At 47.2% G+C, this 10,430-nt stretch overlaps 1 protein-coding gene across 1 annotated transcript; it reads right to left on the minus strand.

Annotated features, from left to right (window-relative positions):
- Window positions 1-320: 320 nt before the first annotated feature.
- On the minus strand, window positions 321-9,205 carry LOC117498789 (AMSH-like protease). Its single transcript, XM_034150938.1, is given in 12 exon segments — window positions 321-570; window positions 719-818; window positions 940-1,052; window positions 6,640-6,777; window positions 6,865-6,986; window positions 7,101-7,698; window positions 7,773-7,868; window positions 8,114-8,189; window positions 8,297-8,382; window positions 8,384-8,407; window positions 8,409-8,516; window positions 8,967-9,205. Coding segments are annotated over 12 exon segments (1,743 nt in total). The 5' UTR covers window positions 9,192-9,205; the 3' UTR covers window positions 321-513.
- Window positions 9,206-10,430: the final 1,225 nt, after the last annotated feature.

The raw sequence follows: 10,430 nt of genomic DNA on the forward strand, positions 1-10,430 counted from the left end.
ACACACACACACACACACACACACACACACACACACACACACACACACACACACACACACACACACACACACACACACACACACACACACACCTGCTGGTGCACAACATGAAACTGGTTTGAAACTTCAAGGCTTCACAGTTCATCTTCTGTAGGTCCAAAAGCTGTCAGAGTAAAACTAAATAAACATCCGTACATTTCCTTCAAAACTGATTCAGAACATCTGTAAACATCAGGCGCCGGAGAAATAAAAAACATATAAAAAATACGCTTAGTTTCTGATTCACATAGCGGGTTGTTGCTGAAGAAGGCACTGACACACACTCTGTCACACACACACTTCATTAGACACATCTCACACTGATCAATAACAACAGCAGAAAATAGATTTAAATATCTACAGCCAGCAGACGATTTCAGGAGCAAAACAAATCAAACTTCCAGAATATACACACACACACACACACACACACACACACACACACACACACACACACACAGCGCCTCCTGTCTGTCACCTGAGATCCAGCAGGACGACCTTCGCCTCCCGCAGAGAAACGTGTTTACACACCTGAGAGAGAGAGAGGTTTATTATAATTAAATGAAACAACTATGACATATCATTTTTCTAACAGACGGAGGGCCGTGATTGGCCGAACATAAAGAGTCTCATGTCTCTGAGCCAATCACAAATGGAGAGGAGACAAGAAGTGACTCACGCTGAAGAGAGGCGGGTCTTTGGAGTGAGGATGGAAACCCTTCAGTCTGCAGAGAGAAACCTCAGACATCCCGGAGGAGGAGAGCCTGAACACACCACAGCTGAACACACACACACACACACACACACACACACACTGTCAGTGAGAGGGCGTGTGTGTGTGTGTGTGTGTGTGTGTGTGTGTGTGTGTGTGTGTGTGTGTGTGTGTGTGTGTGTACCTACTCGTTGTGTTTGGGGGCGCAGACGATGGCGATGGCCTCTGGCAGCATCCTCTGGTAGGAGCAGTGAGTGTGAAGGTCGACGCTGGAGAGGAAGGCCGTCTGGGTGGGGTGGGTCTGAGGTCAGAGGTCACACAGAGGGCATACAGGGGTCACACAGAGGTGTTTTATTTGTAATGATTAAATACTTATTTTAGGAATTATTTGTATTTATTTTATTATAATTGTTTTTAATTACATTTATTATTAGTGTCTCGCAGCAGAGTGCTCTCTCTCTCTCTCTCTCTCTCTCTCTCTCTCTCTCTCTCTCTCTCTCTCTCTCTCTCTCTCTCTCTCTCTCCACACAGCCTCTGTTGCCATGGTGATATAGTGTGCTGTATTAACAGACCGCCCACACACTCTGTGGGCTCACAGATCTGAATGATAATTATTACATGTGTTCAGTGTTTACAGTTTAAGACATGATTTCATTTTTTGTAATCCTAAACTTTCTTATTGTGTGTTAAGCGTGTGTTAAGCGTGTGTTAAGCGTGTGTTAAGCGTGTTCCCTTCATTACATGTTACTTGTTAGACGCTATTATCCAAAGCGACTTACATACTCAATACTGTGGACAATCCCCACAGGAGCACTTTGGGTGAAGTGTCTCAGGGACACAACGACATGCTGACTGCAGTGGGGTTTGAACCTGTGCCCCCCTGATCCCAACACCAACGCACTAGCCACTGCGCCACATACCTCCTACATGTATATATCGTGTATTTAGCGTGTGTTTAGCGTATTCCCTACATGTATCTAGCGTGTGTTTAGCGCGTTCCCTACATGTATCTAGCCTGTGTTTAGCGTGTTCCCTACATGTATCTAGCGTGTGTTAAGCGTGTTCCCTACATGTATCTAGCGTGTGTTTAGCGTGTTCCCTACATGTATCTAGCCTGTGTTTAGCGTGTTCCCTACATGTATCTAGCGTGTGTTTAGCGCGTTCCCTACATGTATCTAGCCTGTGTTTAGCGTGTTCCCTACATGTATCTAGCGTGTGTTAAGCGTGTTCCCTACATGTATCTAGCGTGTGTTTAGCGCGTTCCCTACATGTATCTAGCCTGTGTTTAGCGTGTTCCCTACATGTATCTAGCGTGTGTTTAGCGTGTTCCCTACATGTATCTAGCGTGTTCCCTACATGTATCTAGCGTGTGTGTAGCGTGTGTTAAGCGTGTTCCCTACATGTATCTAGCCTGTGTTTAGCGTGTTCCCTACATGTATCTAGCGTGTGTTTAGCGCGTTCCCTACATGTATCTAGCCTGTGTTTAGCGTGTTCCCTACATGTATCTAGCGTGTGTTAAGCGTGTTCCCTACATGTATCGAGCGTGTGTTTAGCGCGTTCCCTACATGTATCTAGCCTGTGTTTAGCGTGTTCCCTACATGTATCTAGCGTGTGTTAAGCGTGTTCCCTACATGTATCTAGCCTGTGTTTAGCGTGTTCCCTACATGTATCTAGCGTGTGTTTAGCATGTTCCCTACACGTATCTAGCGTGTTCCCTACATGTATCTAGCGTGTGTTTAGCGTGTGTTAAGCGTGTTCCCTACATGTATCTAGCGTGTGTTTAGCGTGTTCCCTACATGTATCTAGCGTGTGTGTAGAGCGTGTGTTAAGCGTGTTCCCTCCATGTATCTAGCCTGTGTTTAGCGTGTTCCCTACATGTATCTAGCGTGTGTTTAGCATGTTCCCTACATGTATCTAGTGTGTATTTAGCGTGTTCCCTACATGTATCTAGTCTGTGTTTAGCGTGTTCCCTACATGTATCTAGTGTGTATTTAGCGTGTTCCCTACATGTATCTAGCCTGTGTTTAGCGTGTTCCCTACATGTATCTAGCGTGTGTTTAGCGTGTTCCCTACATGTATCTAGTGTGTATTTAGCGTGTTCCCTACATGTATCTAGCGTGTGTTAAGCGTGTTCCCTACATGGATCTAGTGTGTATTTAGCGTGTTCCCTACATGTATCTAGCGTGTGTTAAGCATGTTCCCTACATGTATCTAGCCTGTGTTTAGCGTGTTCCCTACATGTATCTAGCGTGTAGCGTGTGTTAAGCGTGTTCCCTACATGTATCTAGCGTGTGTTTAGTGTGTGTTTAGCATGTGTTTATCGTGTATGTAGCGTGTATATATTGTGTGTTTAGCGTGTGTTTAGCGTGTTCCCTACATGTATCTAGCGTGTGTTTAGCGCGTTCCCTACATGTATCTAGCCTGTGTTTAGCGTGTTCCCTACATGTATCTAGCGTGTGTTAAGCGTGTTCCCTACATGTATCTAGTGTGTATTTAGCGTGTTCCCTACATGTATCTAGCGTGTGTTTAGCGTGTTCCCTACATGTATCCAGCCTGTGTTTAGCGTGTTCCCTACATGTATCTAGCGTGTGTTAAGCGTGTTCCCTGCATGTATCTAGCCTGTGTTTAGCGTGTTCCCTACATGTATCTAGCGTGTATTTAGCGTGTTCCCTACATGTATCTAGCGTGTTCCCTACATGTATCTAGCGTGTGTGTAGCGTGTTCCCTACATGTATCTAGCGTGTGTGTAGCGTGTTCCCTACATGTATCTAGCGTGTGTTTAGCATGTTCCCTACATGTATCTAGCGTGTATTTAGCGTGTTCCCTACATGTATCTAGCGTGTGTTTAGCGTGTTCCCTACATGTATCTAGTGTGTGTTAAGCGTGTTCCCTACATGTATCTAGCCTGTGTTTAGCGTGTTCCCTACATGTATCTAGCGTGTAGCGTGTGTTAAGCGTGTTCCCTACATGTATCTAGCGTGTGTTAAGCGTGTTCCCTACATGTATCTAGCGTGTGTTTAGTGTGTGTTTAGCATGTGTTTAGCGTGTATGTAGCGTGTATATATCGTGTGTTTAGCGTGTGTTTAGCGTGTGTTTAGCGTGTTCCCTACATCTATCTAGCGTGTGTTAAGCGTGTTCCCTACATGTATCTAGCGTGTGTTTAGTGTGTGTTTAGCATGTGTTTAGCGTGTATGTAGCGTGTATATATCGTGTGTTTAGCGTGTGTTTAGCGTGTGTTTAGCATGTTCCCTACATGTATCTAGCATGTGTTAAGCGTGTTCCCTACATGTATCTAGCGTGTGTTAAGCGTGTTCCCTACATGTATCTAGCGTGTGTTTAGCGTGTTCCCTACATGTATCCAACCTGTGTTTAGCGTGTTCCCTACATGTATCTAGCGTGTGTTAAGCGTGTTCCCTGCATGTATCTAGCCTGTGTTTAGCGTGTTCCCTACATGTATCTAGCGTGTATTTAGCGTGTTCCCTACATGTATCTAGCATGTTCCCTACATGTATCTAGCGTGTGTGTAGCGTGTTCCCTACATGTATCTAGCGTGTGTGTAGCGTGTTCCCTACATGTATCTAGCGTGTAGCGTGTGTTAAGCGTGTTCCCTACATGTATCTAGCGTGTGTTAAGTGTGTTCCCTACATGTATCTAGCGTGTGTTTAGTGTGTGTTTAGCATGTGTTTAGCGTGTATGTAGCGTGTATATATCGTGTGTTTAGCGTGTGTTTAGCGTGTTCCCTACATGTATCTAGCGTGTGTTAAGGGTGTTCCCTACATGTATCTAGCGTGTGTTAAGCGTGTTCCCTACATGTATCTAGCGTGTGTTAAGCGTGTTCCCTGCATGTATCTAGCCTGTGTTTAGCGTGTTCCCTACATGTATCTAGCGTGTATTTAGCGTGTTCCCTACATGTATCTAGCGTGTGTTTAGCGTGTTCCCTACATGTATCTAGTGTGTGTTAAGCGTGTTCCCTGCATGTATCTAGCCTGTGTTTAGCGTGTTCCCTACATGTATCTAGCGTGTATTTAGCGTGTTCCCTACATTTATCTAGCGTGTTCCCTAAATGTATCTAGCGTGTGTGTAGCGTGTTCCCTACATGTATCTAGCGTGTGTAGCGTGTTCCCTACATGTATCTAGCGTGTGTTTAGCGTGTTCCCTACATGTATCTAGCGTGTATTTAGCGTGTTCCCTACATGTATCTAGCGTGTGTTTAGCGTGTTCCCTACATGTATCTAGTGTGTGTTAAGCGTGTTCCCTACATGTATCTAGCGTGTAGCGTGTGTTAAGCGTGTTCCCTACATGTATCTAGCGTGTGTTAAGCGTGTTCCCAACATGTATCTAGCGTGTGTTTAGTGTGTGTTTAGCATGTGTTTAGCGTGTATGTAGCGTGTATATATCGTGTGTTTAGCGTGTGTTTAGCGTGTTCCTTACATGTATCTAGCGTGTGTTAAGCGTGTTCCCTACATGTATCAAGCGTGTGTTAAGTGTGTTCCCTACATGTATCTAGCGTGTGTTTAGCGTGTTCCCTACATGTATCCAGCCTGTGTTTAGCGTGTTCCCTACATGTATCTAGCGTGTGTTAAGCGTGTTCCCTGCATGTATCTAGCCTGTGTTTAGCGTGTTCCCTACATGTATCTAGCGTGTATTTAGCGTGTTCCCTACATGTATCTAGCGTGTTCCCTACATGTATCTAGCGTGTGTGTAGCGTGTTCCCTACATGTATCTAGCGTGTGTGTAGCGTGTTCCCTACATGTATCTAGCGTTGTAGCGTGTGTTAAGCGTTGTTCCCTACATGTATCTAGCGTGTGTTAAGCGTGTTCCCTACATGTATCTAGCGTGTGTTTAGTGTGTGTTTAGCATGTGTTTAGCGTGTATGTAGCGTGTATATATCGTGTGTTTAGCGTGTGTTTAGCGTGTTCCCTACATGTATCTAGCGTGTGTTAAGCGTGTTCCCTACATGTATCTAGCGTGTGTTAAGCGTGTTCCCTACATGTATCTAGCCTGTGTTTAGCATGTTCCCTACATGTATCTAGCGTGTAGCGTGTGTTAAGCGTGTTCCCTACATGTATCTAGCGTGTGTTAAGCGTGTTCCCTACATGTATCTAGCGTGTGTTTAGTGTGTGTTTAGCATGTGTTTAGCGTGTATGTAGCGTGTATATATCGTGTGTTTAGCGTGTGTTTAGCGTGTTCCCTACATGTATCTAGCGTGTGTTAAGCGTGTTCCCTACATGTATCTAGCGTGTGTTAAGCGTGTTCCCTACATGTATCTAGCTTGTGTTTAGTGTGTGTTTAGCATGTGTTTAGCGTGTATGTAGCGTGTATATATCGTGTGTTTAGCGTGTGTTTAGCGTGTGTTTAGCATGTTCCCTACATGTATCTAGCATGTGTTAAGCGTGTTCCCTACATGTATCTAGCGTGTGTTTAGCGTGTGTTTAGCATGTGTTTAGCGTGTATGTAGCGTGTATATATCGTGTGTTTAGCGTGTGTTTAGCGTGTTCCCTACATGTATCTAGCGTGTGTTAAGCGTGTTCCCTACATGTATCTAGCGTGTGTTTAGCGTGTGTTTAGCGTGTTTCCTACATGTATCTAGCGTGTGTTTAGCGTGTGTTTAGCATGTTCCCTACATGTATCTAGCATGTGTTAAGCGTGTTCCCTACATGTATCTAGCGTGTGTTTAGCGTGTGTTTAGCATGTGTTTAGCATGTGTTTAGCGTGTTCCCTACATGTATCTAGCGTGTGTTAAGCGTGTTCCCTACATGTATCTAGCGTGTGTTTAGCGTGTGTTTAGCGTGTTTCCTACATGTATCTAGCGTGTGTTTAGCGTGTTTCCTACATGTATCTAGCGCGTGTGTCGCGTGTGTTTAGCGTGTATGTAGCGTGTTCCCTACATGTATCCAGCCCAGCGTCAGCAGGTTCTTCTGGTCCTGGAATCTGAACAGCTCCTCCACGTTCTCCATGTCGCAGAAATCTGGACCGGACGACTGCTTCGGGACGACGACGTGAGTCAACAGGAACTCGTTCTGCATCTGAAGGGGGGGGGGTTCGTTAGTGACAGGTGTGATTATCAATTAACACACAGGAAGTAGAGAGTGTGTAAACAGGAAGTGTCTCACCAGGCGTCCACATAGGATCCCACAGGTCTCCAGGCCACGCGCCGTGTTGGACTCGGCCAGAAGCAGGAAGCGGGAAGTCAGGTCTCTGGGAACCAGAACCTGCCTCAGACCCTCCACCCTACCTACACACACACACAGTTATGCTTATGTTTATTAGGATGTAACTGTGTGTGTGTGTGTGTGTGTGTGTGTGTGTGTGTGTGTGTGTGTGTGTGTGTGTGTATTTGTGTGCTCACTGTGTACTGCAGCCAGCGAGCCGTTCGATTGGCTGACGGGAGCTGGAGGTCTGTTCCTGATAGGCTCCGCCCCCTGGGACGGTACGCTGCCTCTAATTGGCTGCTGGGAGAGAGAGGACCTGTCCGTCACCTCCAACGCTTTATTATCAGGCTTTAGCCCCGCCTCCTCTGCTCTCCTATTGGCCAGCTCCTGGCGCTGCAGCTGATCCTCGAAGAAGCGAAACTGCTCCGTCTCGATCTGAAGACGCTGCAGCGCCACGACCCGCCGACGCTCCTCCTCCATCATTAGGCCCCTCCCCCTATCCTCCTCCACCATTAGGCCCCTCCCCCTATCCTCCTCCATCAGCAAACCCCGCCCCCTGTCCTCCATCCGCAGGCCCCGCCCCCTATCCTGATCCAATAAGGAGAGCCGCTCAAGCTGCAGGCCCCGCCCCCTTTCCTCCTCCGGGCCCCGCCCCCTGTCATCGCCCAATGAGGAGGGCCGCACAAGCTGCAGGCCCCGCCCCCTGTTTTCCTCCTGGCCCCGCCCCCTGTCATCGCCCAATAAGGAGAGCTGTTGCAGCTGCAGGCCACGCCCCTCTGCCTCTGCTGTCGCTGCCTGAGGAGACAGGAAGTCACATGGATTAATATCCTGTAGCTGAACACGCTGTAATCTGATTGGCCGACGCTCACCTGGGCCCTCAGGTACTCGCTGTGCTCGAGGCTGTATTTCTCCTGCAGACGTTTCTTCAGCTCGTCTTTACGAGGAAACGCCACTTCCTGCAGTTTCTATGGAGACAGGATGTAGTTTACAGCTGATCACATGAGGCGTTCCTCAGGGATCCGTCTGAGGCCCGCTGATCTTTCACTGATTACAAAGCTCATTTAAAGTGGTTCTGGTTTGGAATAATGAAAATACATAAGATAAATGTTTTTAATTTAAACAAATAATCTGCTTCATGTTTGTTGGTTTTAATAATAATAATAATAATAATAATAATAATAATAATAATAATAATAATAATAATAAGTACCTTCATGATGAGCTGCTTCTCCGGCAGGCTGCACTGCTGGTAGTCTCTGTGCGCCGGCAGCTTCTCCACAAACAGACTGGAGCATAGATTAACATTACGGTCGTTAGGCAGAGTCCTCTGTGAGCAGTGCCTGAATATAACAAATAATTATAATAATAATAATAATAATAATGATAATAGTACGTGATGAACTTGTTGTAGAGGCACGTAGGCGTTCTCCAGCGGCCCTCCTGCAGGTAGACGCTCGCCATGTGCTCCATCTCAACCCCCGGAGCGCAGGTAGCGTCGGGGGGGGCACGTCCTCGCTCAGCTCCACCCGGCTGCCCATCCTGCTGAGCAGCCGGACCCGGTCCACCGCCGGGAGGGACACGTCCCTGTAGTCCGGGTCCGCCGCCAGCCTCCTCTGAGGACACATGGTATATATATATATATATATATATATAATAATATATCATAATCATTTTTTCTCCAAATTCGCCTTTGTGTCAGATTTGGATTTTTTTCCTAGAATTCAATTTTTTCTAATAACTTGACTTTCTTCTCATCATCAATGAGGGATATTAAAGATAAGGGTCGCCTCATTGGAGGGTTGGACATCTGGCAGCTGAGCCTCAGACAGGAAGCTGAGATTTACCGCCCCCCCCCCGAGCCTGAATGCAAGCGTTTGTTAACGGCTCATTAACATGACGAGGAGAAACTGACCTAAAAAAAACACACACACACACACACACACACACACACACACACACACACACACACACACACACACACACACACACCACACACACACACACACACACACACACACACACACACACACACACACACACACACACACACACACACAACTCACCAGCATATTTAAGCTGAAGCCTTGTTCCATGGTCATGATGTGTGTGTGTGTGTGTGTCACAGGCTCTGATTGGCCCACGGCCGGCTCGTCCATCTGCCACCTCCCATGATGCTTCACTGCAGGAGACACAGACAAGAAGACAGGTTTTAATGAAGCTGCAGCAGCTAGCTCAGAGGCTAACGAGCTAACTGGCATCATCACAGCTCGACCTTCAGATGTTACCATGACGACCGGCAACCAACCAGTGACTCACCCACTGGGAACACAGGGGGAGAAGAAGAAGACTTTTGTATTTTCAAAATAAAGGTTCTGTTGATTTTTGAATCTTCATGTTCAACCAGTGGCGTAACAAGATTGTGATTGGCCCTGGCCTCAGACCACCACAGCCTGCCCCGGCCTCAGACCACCACAGCCTGCCCCGGCCTCAGACCACCACAGCCTGCCCCGGCCTCAGACCACCACAGCCTGCCCCGGCCTCAGACCACCACAGCCTGCCCCGGCCTCAGACCACCACAGCCTGCCAACGGCACAGCCAACTAATCACACAATCACTTTACAGAATTAATCGAGATTTCGAGGACGATGTATGACAAAAAAAACGGTCTAATTTAGTCAGTTTAGCCGTTACGTCTCCTCGTTCTCTCTTTAGCCGTTACGTCTCCTCGTTCTCTCTTTAGCCGTTACGTCTCCTCTCTCTCTAGCCGTTACGTCTCCTCGTTCTCTCTTTAGCCGTTACGTCTCCTCGTTCTCTCTCTAGCCGTTACGTCTCCTCGTTCTCTCTTTAGCCGTTACGTCTCCACGTTCTCTCTTTAGCGTTACGTCTCCTCGTTCTCTCTTTAGCCGTTACGTCTCCTCGTTCTCTCTGTAGCCGTTACGTCCCTCGTTCTCTCTCTAGCCGTTACGTCTCCTCGTTCTCTCTCTAGCCTTACGTCTCCTCGTTCTCGTCTCTAGCCGTTACGTCTCCTCGTTCTCTCTGTAGCCGTTACGTCTCCTCGTTCTCTCTATAGCCGTTACGTCTCCTCGTTCTCTCTTTAGAGCCGTTACGTCTCCTCGTTCTCTCTTTAGCCGTTACGTCCTCCTCGTTATCTCTTTAGAGCCGTTACGTCTCCTCGTTCTCTCTTTTAGCCGTTACGTCTACCTCGTTCTCTCTCTAAGCCGTTACGTTCTCCTCGTTCTCTCTTTAGTATAGCCGTTACGTCTCCACGTTCTCTCTTAGTAGAGCCGTTACGTCTCCTCGTTCTCTCTTTAGAGCCGTTACGTCTCCTCGCTCTCTCTGTAGCCGTTACGTCTCCTCGTTCTCTCTTTAGCCGTTACGGTCTCCTCGTTCTCCATCTGTAGCCGTACGTCTCCCTCGTTCTCTCTCTACTAGCCGTTACGTCTCCTCGTTCTCTCTCTAGCCGTTACGTCTCCTCGTTCTCTCTTTAGCCGTTACGTCTCCTCGTTCTCTCTGTAGCCGTTACGTCT

The sequence above is a fragment of the Trematomus bernacchii genome, unplaced genomic scaffold, assembly GCF_902827165.1.
Source record: "Trematomus bernacchii unplaced genomic scaffold, fTreBer1.1, whole genome shotgun sequence".
NCBI classification, from domain to species: Eukaryota; Metazoa; Chordata; class Actinopteri; order Perciformes; family Nototheniidae; genus Trematomus; species Trematomus bernacchii.